This window comes from Rhincodon typus, chromosome 8 (assembly GCF_021869965.1).
Source record: "Rhincodon typus isolate 14 chromosome 8, sRhiTyp1.1, whole genome shotgun sequence".
NCBI lineage: Eukaryota > Metazoa > Chordata > Chondrichthyes > Orectolobiformes > Rhincodontidae > Rhincodon > Rhincodon typus.
Window position 1 is genome coordinate 3,048,139 of NC_063339.1, and position 19,484 is coordinate 3,067,622.

The 19,484-nt window shown below is 42.4% G+C and overlaps 1 protein-coding gene across 1 annotated transcript in view; it reads left to right on the forward strand.

The window, feature by feature from the left end:
- The window catches only part of LOC109917284 (transcription factor IIIB 90 kDa subunit-like), a 311,075-nt gene that overhangs the window by 74,895 nt on the left and 216,696 nt on the right, over positions 1-19,484 (forward strand). The window contains exon 3 of the mRNA XM_048600010.1: positions 14,782-14,813. Coding sequence (XP_048455967.1) covers positions 14,782-14,813 — 32 coding nt within the window. The remainder of the gene's footprint in view (positions 1-14,781; positions 14,814-19,484) is intronic.

Consider the following 19,484-nt stretch of genomic DNA (forward strand, 5'->3'; position numbering starts at 1 on the left):
ACCAATCTGGAGTAAACAGTTCAATTTTTGCTGAAGCAGATGGGTGAGACGCTCGGGTTTTCAGATGCTTATAGACTCCTTCACACTGTTTGCACTTGTTCTCCATCTGGGCAAGCACTCAAATTGGTTGGCACCTTCATGAATCTTTCTCCATTTTATGCAGCCTTGGGTTAGAGAGGGGGGTATTACATTTCTATTAGGGAAGTTTTGAGGACCTCCTTGAAGAGTTTCCTCTGCCCTCCGAGTAACTGCTTCCCATGACAAAACTTCTTTCGGAAGTCTTTTCTTTTTATTCACTCACAGGATGAGGTCATCGCTGGCTAGGCAGCATTTATTGCCCATCCCTAATTGCCCAAAGGGCAGCTAAGAGTCAACCACATTGCTGTGGGTTTGGAGGTCACATGTAGTCCAGACCAGATAAGGATGGCAGTTTCCTTCCTTAAAGGACATTAGTGAACCAGATGGGTTTTTCCGACAATCGACAATGGATTCATGGTCATCATTAGATTCTTAATTCCAGATATTTTATTGAATTCAAATTCAACCATCTGCCGTGGCGGGATTCGAACCCGGGTCCCCATTATCTGGTTCTCTGGATTAACAGAACGGCAATAATACCACTTGGCCATCACCTCTTGTATCAGGCAAGTGGAGGGTGTGGCTCACCTGACACAGCCAACGGGATCAAAGGTTATGGGAAGAAAGCAGGATTAGGCTATTGAGTTGGATGATAAGCAATGATTGTGATGAATGGCGGAGCAGGCTCAAAGGGCCGAATGGCTGCCTCCTCCCCCTATCTTCTGTGTTTCTATGTTTACCGTATCACAGAGATCTCCTGGCATGCTCTCCTTCTTCCAGATGGGAGAGAATGGTCATATGAAAGCCAGGAGTGCTTCTCCACTGCAGATTTGTATCACAATGGGGATTCCATGTGCACCAACAGTCTTGTTGGGTGACTACGATAGTAGATGTGGCTGTGATGCATTCATGGTATAAAATTCACCAAACCCATCTCAATTCATTCGCTTAGGTGAGATAACTGAGAGTGCCTGTGAAATCGTTATCCAGCAGGACAACATTCTAAACTGAAATTCAAATGCCAGAAAATCTTGGCAACAAATATCCTATGCTTTTGACTTGTTTTTAAAGAAATTCTACATTCTGATCATGTGTCTTGAAGGAGCAAGGCTGTCATGGTAGCAAATTGTAAACTGCATCATCTGCCTGCAGCTAATTCTCACTGTTGAGGCGATGATTCAGCACACGCTCACTCTCTCACACACACACTCACACTCTGACACACACACACACACACACAGAGCTTGTGACTCTGATGTCTGTAGTGATGCTGAAGGGTTTATTTTGGCAGTCTTCTCTTTCTGCTCCTGCAGATGCTGATCCATGCTGAGGTATGGATCACTGGATACCCGCAACTCCACACTGCCTCACCAACTACTCATTCTTATGTATACAAGTGACTTTGTGGTGTGGTGAAGTGGAGTTGGTTGGTGAAGCATAGAGTATCTGAAAGAAGCAACTGGTATTTGCATAAAGATTCATGAGTGCCAGGTGTACAAAAGTGCTTTACAGCCAATAAGGTATTTTTTGAAGTATAATCGCTGTTTTATGTGGAAACAAAGCAGACAATTTATGCACAGCAAGCTCCCACACACAGTAACATCATAGTGACCAGATAGTGTTTCAGAACAGAGAAAAAAACGAAGTCTGTTTTACTCTTTCTGTTGGTCTTGTCTGACCTGCTGAGTATTTGTAACATTTTCTCTCCATAAATTTGTTTCTTGACGATATTGGTTAAGAGATAAATCTTGGCTGGCCTACTGGAGAGATTGCATCACCCCTGCTGTTTCTTTCAGCCACCTGAGAGTGCTGGAGGCTTTTGATTAACATCGCATTGGAATGATGGCATCTCCAAAAGTGCAGCAATCCCTCAGCATAGTACTGCAGTGTTACCCAAGATTTAGACCTCTGGGTTTTTATGTGAGAAGCCAACCTGGAATCTTCTAAAGCAGAGGTGAGAGAGAGCACTGAATCACAGCTTATATGCCAGCAGCAAATCCTTGCTAGTTTTGAGTTCCCTCTCATGCCTGCCCTCCTAATTCATGGTGAGACTCTGTTTTAAGGGTGCAGTGTGTGAAACCACCCTACCTACCTATCTACCTCATTGGGAGCCTAGATGGTGATTTAGCTCAGCTGATGTGTCTGTTGCTTCTTACATCAGAAGACCGTACAAACGGAATGCTGCATTGTCATCCTTCAGCAGCTATCTCCAGCAGAGTTCCAGACTGGACCTGGTGGGTTTTAAAGATCACATAACACTATTTGAAGAAAAGTAGGGGCATTTTGAGCTTCAGTTCAACTGCCGCCAGAAGTAAATTACTTGGAGTCTCTTAATGCTGGTATTGAGAGCTTGCTGCATATGAAGTAATAACAACAATACATATGTACAGGGGTCGGTGCTTAATTCACCAACGTCCAACTTACAAATGTTCATAGTTGCGAATGCAATCCCATATAGGGACGTAATTTTTAAGATCCGACAGATGTACGTTTCCTGTTCTTACAAATAGCTGCTTTATATTGTCCTGCATTGTGTTCCAACTTGTGTACAAATTGACTTGCAAATCAACTCTAGAACGGAATCTGATTACAACCTGAAGGCTGTCTGTAGCAGTGATTGTACCTCAAAGTCACATTTCAATTGACGCTATGGTCGCATGCTATAAAAGTGCCAGTTCTATCTACTTGCTCTGGATTGTGATGTTTAGCCACTGAGTTCGATCTTATTACTTCAAAAAGAGATGTTGTTGTAGTGATAACTTCATATTGCATCATTTCTGTGCTCCCTGGTTTTCACTATCCACTCGAGCAGAGTGCTTGTGATCATTCGCTGTCAGAGGCTGGAGCTTTGTTCATGTGCAAATTTTAATAGGTGAGAGGGTTAACACATGCAGTTGAAGTGATCAATTGTTATATCCACATGTGTGCAGAATGTAGAATATTGTGTCATTCACCTCTTAGTTGTTTGATCCTGTACAGTAAAATGATTGAGTTAGGAAATTGTAGCTTACAAAATCCTGAAGCTTCCATTTGGAAGTTTATTTTGATGCCTTTAATTGTACTGTGTCAGTTCCAGAGGTTTGTTCCTCCTTGTCCCTCATAGTTATCATGGATCTACACCAAAGCACCATTCTTGAGCCCCTCCTTGTCAACATTTATAACGATGCACAGATAAAACTTGCCTATGTTTCTCCAAAGTCTACTTTTCCTACTTCCTCTCTTGACGTTGAGACCTGATTGAGAGAGAGGGCTTTACTGCCTTAATGTTAGTTGGATTAAAGCCATCTCCACAGCTCTGATCAGTACCAACTTGCCTTTGACTTTGACTCTGTCTCCCTGGCTGCCACCTTACATTAAATATGCAGATACTGAATTTCAAGCTTATAGTCATGTCTGTTCGGAGTCAAAAGACTGCTTACTCTCACCTCCGAAGATTACTTGTTTCTGTCCTTTGTCCTTCCCTTGTCATCTTAAACCTAGTCTCTGTATATATTACTTCATGGTTGGTCATCTGTAATTCTCTCTTAGTTGATCTCCTTGCTTCTTTCTGTACTTGTTACAGCTCTTCCAGACCAGCATACACTATGTCCCAGACACCACCATATATCTTTGCATTTACTTGTTGATCTTTACCTGAACTTTCAAGTTCTGCCATCTTGCCATACACTTCCTCCTATTTCTCTTCTCCACTCTCCATGTTTTTCTCTCACTGTCATAGAGTCATACAACATGGAAACAGACCCTTTGGTCCAACAAGTTAATGCTGGCCGTGTTCCAAACTAATCTAGTCTCACCGACCTGCACTTGATCCATATCCGTCCAAACATTTCTTATTCATATACTTATCTAAATGCCTTTTAAACATGTAACAGTAGCCATCTCCTCCACTTCCTCTGGAAGTTCATTCCAAACATGAACCACTCCGTCTAAAAAAAAAAAGTTGCCCCTCGTGTCGTTTTTTAAAATCTTTCTCTTCTCACCTTAAAAAAATGCCCCTTAGTCTTGAAATCCACCATCCTAGGGAAAAGACATCTGGAGTCAGTAAAGGTGACTGTAGGTGGGGAGATAGGAGGAGGTAGGTCAGTCCAGGGAGGACGGACAGGTCGAGGGGGCGGGATGAGGTTAGTAGGTAGGAGATGAGGGTGGTGCTTGAGGTGGGAGGAGGGGATAGGTGGGAGGAAGAACAGGTTAGGGAGGCGGGGACGAGCTGGACTGGTTTTGGGATGTGGTAGGGGGAGGGGAGATTTTGAAGCTTGTGAAATCCACATTGATACCATTGGGCTGCAGGGTTCCCAAGCGGAATATGAGTTGCTGTTCCTGCAACCTTCAGGTGGCGTCATCCTCCGACACTTCCGCCATCTGCAATCCGACCCCACCACCAAAGACATCTTTCCCTCCCCACCCTTATCTGCTTTCCAGAGGGACCACTCTCTCCGTGACTCCCTTGTCCGCTCCACACTCCCCTTCAGCCCCACCACACCCGGCACTTTTCCCTGCAACCGCAGGAAGTGCTACATCTGCCCCCACACCTCCTCCCTCACCCCCATCCCAGGCCCCAAGAAGACTTTCCACATCAAGCGGATGTTTACCTGCACATCTGCTCATGTGGTATATTGCATCCGCTGTACCTGTTGTGGCCTCCTCTACATCGGGGAAACCAAGCGGAGGCTTGGGGACCGCTTTGCAGAACACCTACGCTCGGTTCGCAATAAACACCTACACCTCCCAGTTGCGAACCATTTCAACTCCCCCTCCCATTCCTCAGACGACCATGTCCATCCTGGGCCTCCTGCAGTGCCACAAGGATGCCACCCGAAGGTTGCAGGAACAGCAACTCATATTCCGCTTGGGAACCCTGCAGCCCAATGGTATCAATGTGGATTTCACAAGTTTCAAAATCTCCCCTCCCCCTACCGCATCCCAAAACCAGCCCAGCTCATCCCCGCCCCCCCTAACCTGTTCTTCCTCCTACCTATTCCCTCCTCCTACCTCAAGCCGCACCCCCATTTCCTACCTACTAATCTCATCCCGCCCCCTTGACCTGTCCGTCCTCCCTGGACTGACCTATCTCCTCCCTAACTCCCCACCTACACTCACCTTTACTGGCTCCATCCCCGCCTCTTCAACCTGTCTGTTTCCTCTCCACCTATCTTCTCCTCTATCCATCTTCTATCCGCCTCTCCCTATTTATTTCTGAACCCCCTTCCCCTCCCCCATTTCTGATGAAGGGTCTAGGCCTGAAACGTCAGCTTCCCTGCCCCTCTGATGCTGCTTGGCCTGCTGTGTTCATCCAGCTCTACACCTTGTTATCTGCCATTCACCTTGTTTGTTTTACCAAAATGCAATACCTCACATTTATCCAAACTAAACTCCATCTGCCACTCCTCAGCCCATTGATCCAGTTGATCAAGATCTTTTTGTAAAAATCTTAGATAATCTTCTTCACTGTTCAGTAAACCACCAATTTTGGTGTTATCAGCAAACCTACTAACCATACCTCCTATATTCCCATCCAAATTGTTTAAATGAATGACAAACAAATGTGGACCCAGTTCCCTATGGAACACTGCTGGTCACAGGCCTCCAGTCCAAAAAACAACCCTCCACCACCACCCTCTATCTCCCTACTGTCAAACCAATTTTGGCAAGCTCATCCTGACTCCCTTGTGATCTAACTTACTAATTAGTCTACCACATGGAAACTTGACAAAAGCTTTCCTAAAGCTCATGTACATAACGTCTACCGTTCTGCCCTCATCAATCTTTTTGGTTACTTCCTCAAAAAACAATTTCCCTTGCACAAAACCCTGCTGACTATTGCTAATCAGTCCTTGCCTCTCCAAATGCATATAAATCCTATTTTTCAGAATCCCCTCCAACAACTTTCCCACCACTAATGTCAGGCTCACAGGTCTATAGTTCCCAGGCTTCTCCTTACAGCCTTTCTTAAATAAAGACACAGCATTAGCTATCATCTAGTAGTCTGGCACCTCACCCATGTTTATACAAATATTTTTGCTAGATGCCCTGCAATCCTTCCCTAATTTCCCATAATGTTCTGGGATAGACTTATTCAGATCCTGGAGATTTACCCACCTTTTATGTTTTCTGAAGACTTCCAGCACTTCCTCTTCTGTAATGTGAACTGTTTTCTCAAAACATCAATATTTATTTCCCCGAGTTCTCTACTCTCTATTCCTTTTTCCACAGTAAAAGCTGACACAAAATATTTATTTACCATACATACTTGTGTAAAAGTCAAAATTTTTAGACTATTTTTTATGGTTAAATCTATGGGGTCAACTATAACATGGACACTACTTTTGAGGGGCTGAAATTCATGATACAGTCCAAAATACTGTATCATTAGCAGAAGCCCAATTGAGCTGTAAATGAATAAAGAACAAAAAGCATGAATTATGGTAACTGCCAGATAAAGACAATAGAAACAAAATAACTTAGAATTATTCTGAAAGAACTGCAGATGCTGTAAATCAGGAACAAAAACAGAAGTCACTGTAAAAGCTAGGCAGGTCTGACAGCGTCTGTGAAGAAAAAAAATCAGAGGTAATGTTTCAGGTCCAGTGATCATCCCTCGGAACTGTTCTGAGGAAGGGTCACTGGACCCGAAACATTAACTCTGATTTTTTTTCTTCACAGACACTGGCAGACCTGCTGAGTTTTTCCAGCGACTTCTATTTTTGTCAGTAATTATTCCGTTCGCTTTTTCTTTCTTGTTATTATCTCTTTTTTTAAAAGAAACTTACCTTGGAGTAGCAATGGCATCATTGGTGCAGCTGAGGGCCAGAACAGAAGCAGGCTGGAGACCCGGAGTGGAGCAGGGGCGGCCATACAAAAAGTGAATACTAATTATGCTAATTATAGTGCTTGTTCGATAATGAACTGAAGAAATCTGTAGCCTAACATTGGTATGAATTGTACATCAAAACACAATAGCATGAAAAAATTAATTGCCTCATTGTCACATTTATGTACAGAATAATAGCTTGATTCACAATGTTGATCTGTTATCTGTGAAGAGCTAGGGTCGACTTTCATACAAGGTAAGTGGAAAATTCCAGATTTTTTGGCCAAAAATAGGGTGTCGACTTTTACATGAAATCGACTCTAACTCGAGCATCACTTGAGGTTCAAAACGTAGATGACTTCCTTGATCTTTAAGCACCCTTTTCTCTCTCTAGTTGCTCTTTTGCTCGAAATGAACTTGTAGAATTTCTTTGGATTGTCCTTAACCTTATCTGCCAAGGCTATCTCATGTCCCCACTTTGCCCCCTGATCTCCCCCTTAAGAATGCCCTTATACTCTTTATATTCACGCTTTCTTTTGCTCTCTGTCTCGCTTTTCTCTCGCATGCACTGTCTTGCCATGCTTTGTCTCTCGCGATCGCCCTCTTCCTGTGAAATAAGATCCCCAGTGTTTTGAAACAACAGTCAAAACATCTGACCTGGACTAAGAGATACTGGGACAGAATGGAAAATCAGTAGTTCCAACATGGATGTTCAATGGTTGGACTGTTCCTGTGCTGTACTGTTCTTTGGTTGTTCAAGAGTTGAAACTATTACATAAAGTGTGTTGAACTTCATTAGTTATAGTCAGCGAAATAGTTTGTTTTCGATTACTGCTCATTTAAGTTTCTTTTGACACCCTTCAGAGCAGATTGGACTGTACAACATGTAATTTCTGATTTCATTTGGTGTGTACAATATTGGGAATATAACAATGTTGCAGAGACTCTGTTCTGTCCCCTACCCCTCCCTGCTCTGTAATCAAAACATTCATTGTGTTCCTACTAGTAATCCCCAACAGATTACGTGGCTGTAATCTTGTAGCAATTGCCCCACGGATGTGATAGTCATTGTTTACATAAAAGAAACCTGTCATCTGAAAAATGCCCATTCATTTCTATATAAATATTACTCTGGTTGGCTCTTCACTGAACATTCCTTTCTAAAATTTCAATAGCGCAGTCTGCACAATCTTCTTACTTTTCTATCCTTATTGTAGTAAAATTGGTATTTGTTATACCATTTCCTATTCATTCCAAGGATTGCACATAGGGAATATTTCCCCTTACCATCTTTGCCTCTGTAATTCTTTTAAATTTTAAACTTGACATAGTCCAGTTCTGATTTATTCTGTCTTATTTACAGCTGTTAACTGTGGTGGTGTCCTACACACTAAAACTCAAAAAAAAGTTTGTTCCCTCAACAGCACAAGATTTAACTGACGCTGTTCTCTGATCCTGAATCCTATTGATCATTAGCCAATGCTACAGAAACTAGAGAGCAGAGATTTAAGGGTTTGGGCAAGGGTGGCAGGGAAGAAATTTGAGAGTAATGATGACCTGGAACTTGCTGAAGTCAGCGGAAAAGTCAATTTCAAAAATAAATTGGATGGGAGCTTGAGAGAAATAAAATTGCAGGGCTATATGGAAAGAGCAGAGAATTGGGACTGATTACATTGTATCATGTACAGCTGGCAAGGATTCGATGGGCCGAAAGGCCACTTTGTGTGATGTAATAACTGACAAAGACCAAGAGTGATCGAGCCCACTGTGGGAATTTGTGTACATTGTGAAGAAACTGGGTTTGTCGGAGTGGTTCTACAGCTGTGACCTCATTTGGAGCTTTCTGATGGTTGTAGGGATAGGCAATAAATGCTGGCCCAGCCAGTGATGACCATATGCCACAAGTGAGTTAAATAGTTTTTTTAAAATCACACATACAGTTGTATAAACTCCATGAGAACAACTGATCAGTGAGAATTAACATCATGAGAAATTTAAATTCCCAAATTAATCATCTTTCTTTCTCCCTGTATGGAAGACGTATACAGGTGCTGGCTTCTATGTATAACCTCACACTGATAGCTATTCTCCATATGTTTGTAACCTATTCACAGCCACACTCGATAGTTCATTCTATTCACTTTCCGGGGACTTGACATACTTGTACAGCTTCCAGCAAGAGACTCAGTGCATAAGTGAGACAATCCTAAATTTATATATTTAAAAAATGCACTTTCCTAGCCTTAGAATACAGAGCCTGCTTTCAGCATGCTTGAGCTGAGAGCAGTTAATGTAATACAATAGCTGGGACCTTTCTGCTCTTATAGGATTACACTGTTTAATACTTGGGTCATTGGGAGCTCCAGCTGAATCTGCTTTGCTCATCTGCAGTTGGAATGGAAAAGAGAGAAAAATGCATTGGTCAGTAAAAGTCACACTTGGGTAAATGTTCGTGTCTTTGTTGTTCTATTGCAGCACAATTAATTTGAGCACTATTGTAAAATTACTGTTTGTAACACATAGCAGATCCAGCAACAGAAGACCCATTCCTTATTGATGAACACACAAACAAACAAAGGAAAGATTATTAGGGTCATTAGTGTTTAGTCCTGAATCTTGACTGGTATATGCCATTCAAGAAAAAATGGGAAACTAGATAATGGTGGAGGTGTAGCACTGTTAGTTAAGAATGACATTGGTGCAGTAGCTAGAGAAGACAGTTCAGGGCATCAGGTGAAGATAAAGAATAGTAGGGGAAAGAAGTCATTAATAGGGGTAATCTACAGACCATTTAATAGGAACCACAATGTAGGATGAAGTATACAAAAATAAATACTGGCTGCTTGTGATAAAGTCTTGGTGATTTTATTCATGTCGTAAACTGGGGAAAAAATCAGATTGACAGTCATATCTTGGATGAAGAGCTTTGAGGGTATCTTAAATCAACGTGCTCTGAAACTAATTTTAGATCAGGTTACATTACACATGGTATTGTGTAATTTGACAGGATTAAATAATAATGAGGTGAGATGAGAGTTACTGCCCTTGACATCGAGGCTGTACTTGAATGTGTGTGGCATCACGTAGTCCTAGCAAAACTGGAGTCAGTGGGAATTGGCGCAAACTCTCCACTGTTGGAGTCATATCTGACACATTGGAAGATGGTTGTGGTTGATGGGGGTCAATAATCTCAGCCCCAGGACATCTCTGGACAAATTCCTCAGGGTAGTTTCTAAAGCCTCAGCATCTTCAGCTGCTTTATCAGTGACCTTCCCTCCACCATAGGGTCAGAAGTGGTATGATCGATGATGATTGCACAATGTTCAGCACCTCTCAACTCCTTAGATGCCGAAGGATTGTCTGTCCAAATGCAACACTACCTGGACAATACCCAGGTTTGGGGCTGAAACATGGCAAGTGATGTTTTCATCACCTAAATGTCAGCCATTGGCTATCTCCAACAAGATCGTCTCACTGTTGCCCCTTAATATTCAATGTTATCATCATCTCTGAATTCCCCCACATCAACATCCTGGCAGTTACCATTGACCAAGCTCAATGGACTTGCCATATAAATTCTGTGGTTACAAGAGCAGCTTAGAGGCTAGGATTCCTGCAGTAAATAACTCACCTCCTGACTAGATTTTGTGCTCATGCCTTGGGTGCCATACTTGGATATTCAACTTTCTGACTCAGAACAAAGTGTCTCTCAGTGGAGCCATAGCGCAAGTGCTGTTCATTTTTATTGATTGGTTACTATCTTTCGTTTGTCACGAGCAATGCAACAGATCACATAACACTGTAATCACGTTTAATGTCCCACGGGTGAAGTGGATAAGTTGTTATTGATTTTAAGTGGTTAGTTTATTCCCCCTCCAACCACCACCATCCACCCCCCACCCGCCACTTGAATCAAAATTCAACTGAGTCTCATAGCCACTTTCCTTTGACTTCTCCAGTGGATTTTGATATGTGAAGATCTGGGCTATTTTAAGCTTGGTGAAGCAAATCATCACTGCTTGGAATCCTGGTGGTTGTGGTTATGGAGCTTGACAAATGGAAGCCATTAGGTTCATCTTGTCAATTAATCCCTGGTTTAAAATGTAGAACTCCAGTGAAAAGCACGATTTGGATTCTGCCATGGAGCCAGTGAAGCTGTTCTGTTGCTCTGACCACAGAAGCTTATTTTAATTTGGTTCTGGCTATTAACACTCTAAAATCCAGCTCTCTTTGCTATGGTGGCAGGATCAGAGATCCATTGATCCTAGGTCAGTTCCTCTCCTGCTGGGATAAGGAACTGGATTCTACTCACAAGATCCAAACTGTCTCCTTTTATAGTGTTTCAGTGCTGTGAACAACTCAGCTGTAGCACTTGTTCATTTGGCTCAGTTGATAACACATTCTCTTCTGAGTCAGAAGCGCTATTCTACAGGTTGTGTGTCTGACGTTCTCAGTGCAGTGTGTGGCAGGATCCACAGTAAAACTAGCTGCAGTATAAAATCATATCTGGCAGGGGCAGAAGTGCATGAGAATAATAAGCTAGCAGCCAGAACCCCTCACTCTTCTGGTAATCTTTAGCACTTTCATTGGTATTGCCATTAATGTAAAACAAAACCTGTATTCTCATATGTACAAATAGTGCTGGAGAAACTCAGTAGGTCTGGCAGTATCTGTGGAGAGAGAAACAGTTTTAACACTTCTAGTCTGAGAGTCACATCAGACTGTAAATGTCCTGAGGAAAGGTCACTGGACCCGAAATGTTAACTCTAATTTCTCTCCACAGATGCTGCTAGACCCCATGCTGAGATTTTCCAGCAATTTCTCTTTTTGTTTCTGATTTGCAGCATCTGCAGCTATTTTGGTTTTTAACCTAAATATTGATTGTTTCTCTCCTCCAGCGATGTTGCTGGACCTCTTGAGTTTTTCCAGCATTCTGTTTTCATTTCAGATTTCTAGCATTACTTTACCTGTATTCTAATATTTGTAATCTTTCCTTTCTACTCACAAGATCCAAACTGTCTCCTTTTATAGTGTTTCAGTGCTGAGAACAACTCAGCTGTAGCACTTGTTCATTTGGCTCAGTTGATAACGCATTCTCTTCTGAGTCAGAAGCGCTATTCTACAGGTTGTGTGTCTGATGTTCTCAGTGCAGTTAGTGACAGAGCTGTCTTTCAGATGATACTTGACACCTCAGAGACCTGCTGGGGCAGAGTATAAGATCCCACATTACTGCCCACAGAATAAGAAGGTTTCCCAGTGTACTAGCCAGTGCTTATCTTTCAGTCAATTACACTGAACTATCTAATCGCTTGTATCCATACAGAACTAAAGTTAGTTAGTTATGGATTAGAAACTTTGGGTTATCGCAAAAACATAATTTGCTGTATCCATGCAAATTCCTTCAGTTTTGTTTTATTTTCTCTTGGTATGTGAGAAAGATTTGCATTTCTAAAGTACCTTTCCCCCACCGCAAGACTAACCAATTCTTTGCAACTAATGAAGTACTTTTGAATTCGTTCGCTTGCAATTTAGTACCAACTATTAGCCTGCCATTCGACCATGGCAAAAGCTTTTTTCACACTGACTGACAGATCACATTGAACAGTAACTTCTGTGCTTTAAATATATCATTTATTAGAAGCTCCTTGAGTGAGCGGAGCCATCTGGTGCTGCTGTTACAGCCCACTGCACAGGTGTGACTGCTCAATTGTGTTGGGATGAGAGAAGTACACTCTTCTTTCTAATAAAGATTTGTCTGATTTCTGGGGAAGCTTAAGGCCTCAGTTCTTGTGCTGTGACATGAAAAGCACCTCAGGAATTATCAAAGCAATTTTGAGTTGGCAAAGCTTCTGAAAAGCATTTTTTTTCCAAGGGAGTCTACAAGTCTTTTTATATTATCCCACTCCATTTTTTAATGTGTTCAGTTTTTTTTTGAAGTATCTGCTTAAAACAACTGAAGAAAATCTGTCAGTGGGATTGTGGTCCTTTCACAACCATTCAAGAAAGAAGTAATTAATGATACTTGTACATTTCTATAAACGTGGCATAAAGCCAAGTATTTTCTAACCCCTACTCCCCACTCCCTCTCTTCCTGAAAGCATTAACTTCTTTACAGGGCTTTTCTTTTCTTCCACAGGCACCCTGTGATCCCCATGAGCCGAGATGAAAGAAATACTTGCGTTTCTGTAGTAACTTTCACCATCTCAGGATGACGAAAGTGCTTTGCAGTCAGTGAAGTACTTTTGAAGTGTGCTCACTTATAATTTGTAGATGCCAAGTGTTAGCCAGCCATTCAGTCATTGCAGCCTTTCTTGAATATAGATTATATTCAAGGCTGAGGTAAACATATCTTTAATGAGTAAGCAAGTCGAGGGTTATGGGGAAATGATAGGAAAGTGAAGTTCAAGATTATCAGATCAGCCATGATCTCATTGAAAGGTGAAGCTGACTTAATGGGTTCAAAGGTCCTACTATTTCTCATACGTCCTATGATCTAACCATGGCAGCTGAATCTGACCCTTCCCTCCTCTGGAATTGTCTTTAAGGTTGCAGAATGGAGCAGAAACCCAGCCTGAATTTCTCTCTCCTCCCGTCCCCATTTGTGCAAGTTGAAAGCCAGATTCAAAACTTCTGTTGCTGATTTTCAGAAATGTTGATGACAGAGTAGCCCCTAAATTCAACTGCTTTCCAATTCTTTAACCAGTGATTCCTGCTGGAAGAGAACATCTGTGTGGATATCCAGCAAGAATAGGTGTGGAGTTAGCTATGTGTGTTCTGAGGAAGCGTCACGACCCAAAATGTTAACTCTGATTTTTTTTTCTTCACAGATGCTGCCAGACCTGCTGAGCTTTTCCAGCAACTTGTTTTTGTTCTTGGAGTCAGCTATGATGCCTCTGTGGATAAATATCCCCATGCCATTCACTGCTGATTTTGATGTCTGAGCACTGACTACTTGGCAATTTATTAGGGAACATTGCACAGCCAATAACTCTACCCCAGCAAAGAGCTGACATCCTTAGCAAGGGAGGGGGAGAAACGTGATAGAATTGAGAAGCTGTTTCTGGTTTGCTGTGTGATTCGCCACTGTATGTAAGAGTAAACACAGCACAGAGCAGCTCTTGTTCCTCACAAAGGCAAGTACAGAGCACTCCTGTTAAGCATAGAACTGATTTATCTGCAATCTGTGTAGATTTACCCGGAGTGTAGGAGTCGATACTGGGTGAAGGACACCATGGGAACAAAAGCCTGTTTTCATTCAGGAACAGCAAGAGGTTATGTTTACAGTGATGGGCTGTGCAGGACTGTTTCAGAAACTCAGTTTTTCTTCTCATTTTTAAAATATGACTTATTTTAATGTGTGTTGCTCTTAAAATAGTGTGCAGTCCTGACAAACGAAGGCCTGAATATTTGGGACATCTTTTTAAATTAGAACAACACAGATTACAGGGCAATATGAAAGAGGTGCTTAAAAACATGAAAGTGTGGGAAAAGGTAGGCGAACAGATTATGCAAGTCAGAGAGCATTTAATATGGGATGCATCGACACAAGATTGATTGGATGCAGGGTGGCATGGCCTAGTTGGGCTGAAATGACCTGTTCCCATGTTTCCATGTATAAAGTGAGCAGACAGTTCCATGTGTTCAATGGGAGAGTCACTTTCTGATCCTAAATGTTGCTTGTGATTATTTCACGAGTACCAACAGCTCAGATCGATGTCTTTACATGCACTAGTTAAACAAACCTGACTGTCCAGACCATTGATTGTCATGCCTTTAATTGGAAGGGACCCAGGTATTTGATTTGTCTTGGTGTCACTTCCTCTATGTTGACTTCATTGTGTTGTTACCAGATTGCATTATCATCTTTCTTTGTGTTCCTTGACTAAATCCTCAAGATATGTTATTGGATCTCAGTGACCTATTGCAGGTAAGTAGGAAGCAGCGACAGTCATTAGTTTACTTGTCTGACTTCTATTACTTTATTAAATCTTTAACATCTGTCTACCTTCCTGACAGAATTGACTTTATATTATTTTGTTTAAGTTGAATTTGGACAAAAAAGCCGAAACAGTGGGTGAGGAGCAGGCAATACGTGAGTTTTCTTTTCCTCATTAACGACTTTGCTCAACACCTCATCTTGTTGAATTATGCCCAATCCCCTTGTCTGGTTTCACAGGAAGCTGTTGTTTCCTCCCCCTGCTTATCGACGTTCCTGGAATGCTGAATCTTGCTGGGTTCATGAACTCAAGCCAATAGTCACTAAAGAGAGAACTTCAGATAAAAGAGGGCCATTTGCCTACTTAGTTAATCTGTACTAAAAACAACTGTACAGGTCTCAAGTGTACAGTCTCATTTATGTCTTAAACAGTCAGACATTTTTCCTCTAGCTGCTCTTTCCAGATGGCCCATGGGTTAAATGTACAGAATAACATCCTGATTGATACCTACTTAGGTTGTATTAGCTACAATTTCCCTGTCGTCTTACTGCAATTCAGTATGGTATGTAATTAAACAAAAAGGGTTAAATTATTAGGACCAGTTATTATCTAGACAGGGTTTATGTTTTTTCATAAAGATCATGAGGTGATCAAAAGAGTTGATCATGTCAGTAGGGAGAATATGTTTGTCTGGGGAGTCCGGAACAATGGGCAATATTCTTAAAATTACAGCTAGGCTATTCAGTCAGGTTGGGCATCACTTCTTCATACAGTTGTGAAAATTTGGAACACACTTCCTCAGAAAGCTGTTAAGATACGAGTGAAGAGGGATCACTTGAGTGTTTCATAACTGGATTGATGGAATTTTATTGGGCAAAGGTGTGAAGGGTCTTGTGGTGCAGTGGTGGTATTGCTACCTCTGGGCCAAAAGGTCTGGGTTCAAGTCCCACCTTGCCCAGATGTGTGTCATAACGTAATATAAAAACTCAGAGCAGGAGTAGGCAATTCACCCCCTCGAGATGACTCCTCCATTTGATACGATCATGGCTTATCTCATCTTGGCCTCAACTCCACATTCCTTCCTACTCCCCATAACCAGTACTTAAATTTATTCAGTGTCCTGGCGCTCTGGAGGAGTGAATTCCACAGATTCACAACCCTTTGAGAGAAGTAGTTTCTTATCTCTGTTTTAAATCTGCTACCCCTTATCCTAAAACTTTGACCTCTCAATCCAGATTGCCTCACAAGGGAAAGTCCACTCTACATTCACATTGTTAATCTACTTTTGCAACTTGCAAACCTCAATTAGATCTCCTCTCATCCTACTAAAATCTAGCAAGTATTGGCCTAAACTGCCCAATCTCTCCTCGTAAAACAAGCCTTCCATTTTTGGAATTAATTTAGTGAACTTCCTCTGAACTGCCAAGGCATACAAGGCTATGAGCCAAGTGTTGGAAAATAGGATTAAAATAGTTGTTTTTGACTGATGTGGGCATGATGGGTTGAAAAGCTTTTTTCTGTGCTGTCTACTTCTCTGATGTCTGAACTATTAAGGATGAGGAAATTAAGCTGATCAGACATGGCACAACTGACTCTGAGGGACTGAATAACCTTCACCTGTTCCAATGTTCATACAGTGTAGAAAGAGGCCATTCAGCCCATCAAGTCTGCACTGCCTCTCCAAAGAGCATCCTGCCCAGACCCAGTCCCTTATCCCATCCTCAAAACCCTGCATTGTCCATGGCCAATCCACCTAACTTGCACATCTTTGGACAGTGGAAAGAAACTGGAGCACCTGGAGGAAGCCCACATAGACACGGGGAGAACACGCAAACTCCACAGAGTCATCCAAGGCTGGAATCGTACCTGGTCCCTGGCCCTGTGCTGATCATTGAGCCACCATGCCACATTGTTTAAAGGCAAATTTGATTTTTAATTTAAAAAAAATTCAGAGGTGTGAGGACCACTGGCAGAACTATTGCCCATTTATTGCCTTGAGAAGGTGGTGATGAGATACTTCTAGCATAATTCTCCGGATGCCACCACCCAGTGGCCAAGGGCAGCTGCTGAGCACTGTTTAAGTTTCCTTAGTATGGACCAGTGTTTGAGAGTCAGATGGCAGTGAAGAAAATGAGGCAGTATGACTAAACCCAAAAATAGTGGAAGCACTCAGCAGCATCTGTGGTGTGAGAAGAGCTTTAAGTTAATGTTTTGCGTTGATGTCCTTTCCTCAGAACTGAAAGCAAGTAGAAATGTAACAGGTTTTATGGTAACAGATGAACAAAGGGTGATGGGGTGGTAGGCGGAAGTGACGAAATAAACCAAGTGATAATGGTGCAAAGTGAATTTCTTTTCATATTTACCATAGAGTCACACAACATGGAAACAGACGCTTGAGTCTAACTCGCCCATGCCAACCAGCTATCCTAAACTGAATCAATCCCATTTGCCTGTGTTTGGCCCATATCCCTCTAAACCGTTCCTATTCATCTACCTATCCAAAAGTCTTTTAAATGTTGTAATTGTACCCACCTCTACCTCTTCCTCTGGCAGCTCATTCCATACATGTACCACCCTTTGTGTGAAAAAGTTGCTGTTTGGGTCCCTTATCAATCTTCCCCTCTCACCTTAAATCCTGTGCCCTCTAGTTTTGGGCTCCCATACCCTGGGGAAAAGACATTGGCTATTCACCTTTTCCATGCTCCTCATGATTTTATAAACCTCTGTAAGGTCACCCTTCAGCCTCCGACTCTCCAGAGAAAATTGTCCCAGCCTATCCAGCCTCTCATTATAACTCAAACCTTCTGGTCCCTGCAACTTCCTTGTAAATCTTTTCTGAGCCCTTTCTAGTTTAACAACATCCTTCCTATAGCAAGGTGACCAGAATTGTGCACAGTATTTCAAAAATGGACCTAGTTGTAGGGGAGGACAGTGTGAAACAGGCTGGTAGGCTAGAGGAGGTCGATGTTAGTAAGGAAGATGTACTAGGAATTTTGAGGAACTTGAAGATAGATAAGTTCCTCGGGCCTGATGGGATTTATCCAAGGATTCTATGGGAAGCGAGGGAAGAGATCGCAGGGCCTTTGGCGATGATATTTTCATCCTCACTGTCCACGTGTGTAGTGCCGGAAGATTGGAGAGGGGCAAACATCATTCCCTTGTTCAAAAAAGGGAATAGGGATAATCCCGGAAATTACAGGCCAGTTAGTCTTGCGTCAGTGGTGGGCGAATTATTGGAAAGGTCTCTGAGAGATAGGATTTATGATCACTTGGAAAGGCACAGTTTGATTCGTGATAGTCAGCATGGATTTGTGAGGGGTAGATCATGCCTCACAAACCTTATTGAATTCTTTGGTCGGGGTGTGGAATGCATTGCCGGAGAGGGTAGTGGAGTCGGCCTCATTAGGGGCATTTAAGAGGCTATTAGATAGGCAAATGGATGATAGTATAAGGTAGGGGTGGAGGTTAGATAGACCTTAGGTTTTGGATGAAGGTGGAGCAGTGGATGTGGTTATATATGGATTTAAGTAAGGCGTTTGATAAGGTTCCCCATGGTAGGCTCATGCAGAAAGTAAGGAGGCATGGGGTAGTGGGAAATATGGCAGATTGGATTCAGAATTGGCTGACCCTTAGAAGACAACGGGTGGTAGTGGACGGAAAATATTCAACATGGTGCTCAGTTACGAGTGGTGTACCACAAGGATCTGTTCTGGGTCCTCTTCTATTTGTGATTTTTGTAAATTATTTGGATGAAGGAGCGGAAGGGTGGATTAGTAAGTTCACGGACGATATGAAGGTAGGTCACGTTGTGGACAGTGCGGAGGGCTGTTCTAGGTTACAAAGGGACATTGATAGGATGCAGAGCTGGGCTGAGAAGTGGCAGATGGAGTTTAACCCTGAAAAGTGTGAGATGATTCATTTTGGAAGGACAAACTTGAAAGCAGAATACAGGGTTAACGGAAAGATTCTTGGCAGTGTGGAGGAGCAGAGGGATCTTGGCGTTCATGTCCACAGTTCCCTGAAAGCTGCCACCCAGGTGGATAGAGTTGTTAAGAAGGTGTATGGTGTGTTAGCTTTCATCAATAGAGGGATTGAGTTCAAGAGCCATGAAGTTTTGCCCCAGCTATACAAAAGCCTGGTTTGGCCACATCTAGAGTATTGTGTCCAGTTCTGGTCGCCTCATTACAGGAAAGATGTGGAAGTGTTGGAAAAGGTGCAGATGAGATTTATCAGGATGTTGCCTGGAATGGAGGGAAGGTCTTAGGAGGAAAGGTTATGAAAGCTAGGGCTTTTCTATTTAGAACAACGAAGGATGAGAGGTGACTTCATAGAGGTGTACAAAATGATCAGAGGTATAGCTAGGGTGGACAGCTAGAGACTTTTTCCTAGGGTGGAGGTAGCTATTACGAGGGGGCATAGTTTTAAAGCGAGCGGAGGTAGATATAAGGGAGACGTCAGAGGCAGGTTCTTTACTCAGAGAGTGGTCGGGGTGTGGAATGCATTGCTGGAGAGGGTAGTGGAGTTGGCCTCATTAGGGGCATTTAAGCGGCTATTAGATAGGCAAATGGATGATAGTATAAGGTAGGGGTGGAGGTTAGATAGACATTAGGTTTAGGGTAAAAGTTTGGCGCAACATTGTGGGCTGAAGGGCCTGAACTGTG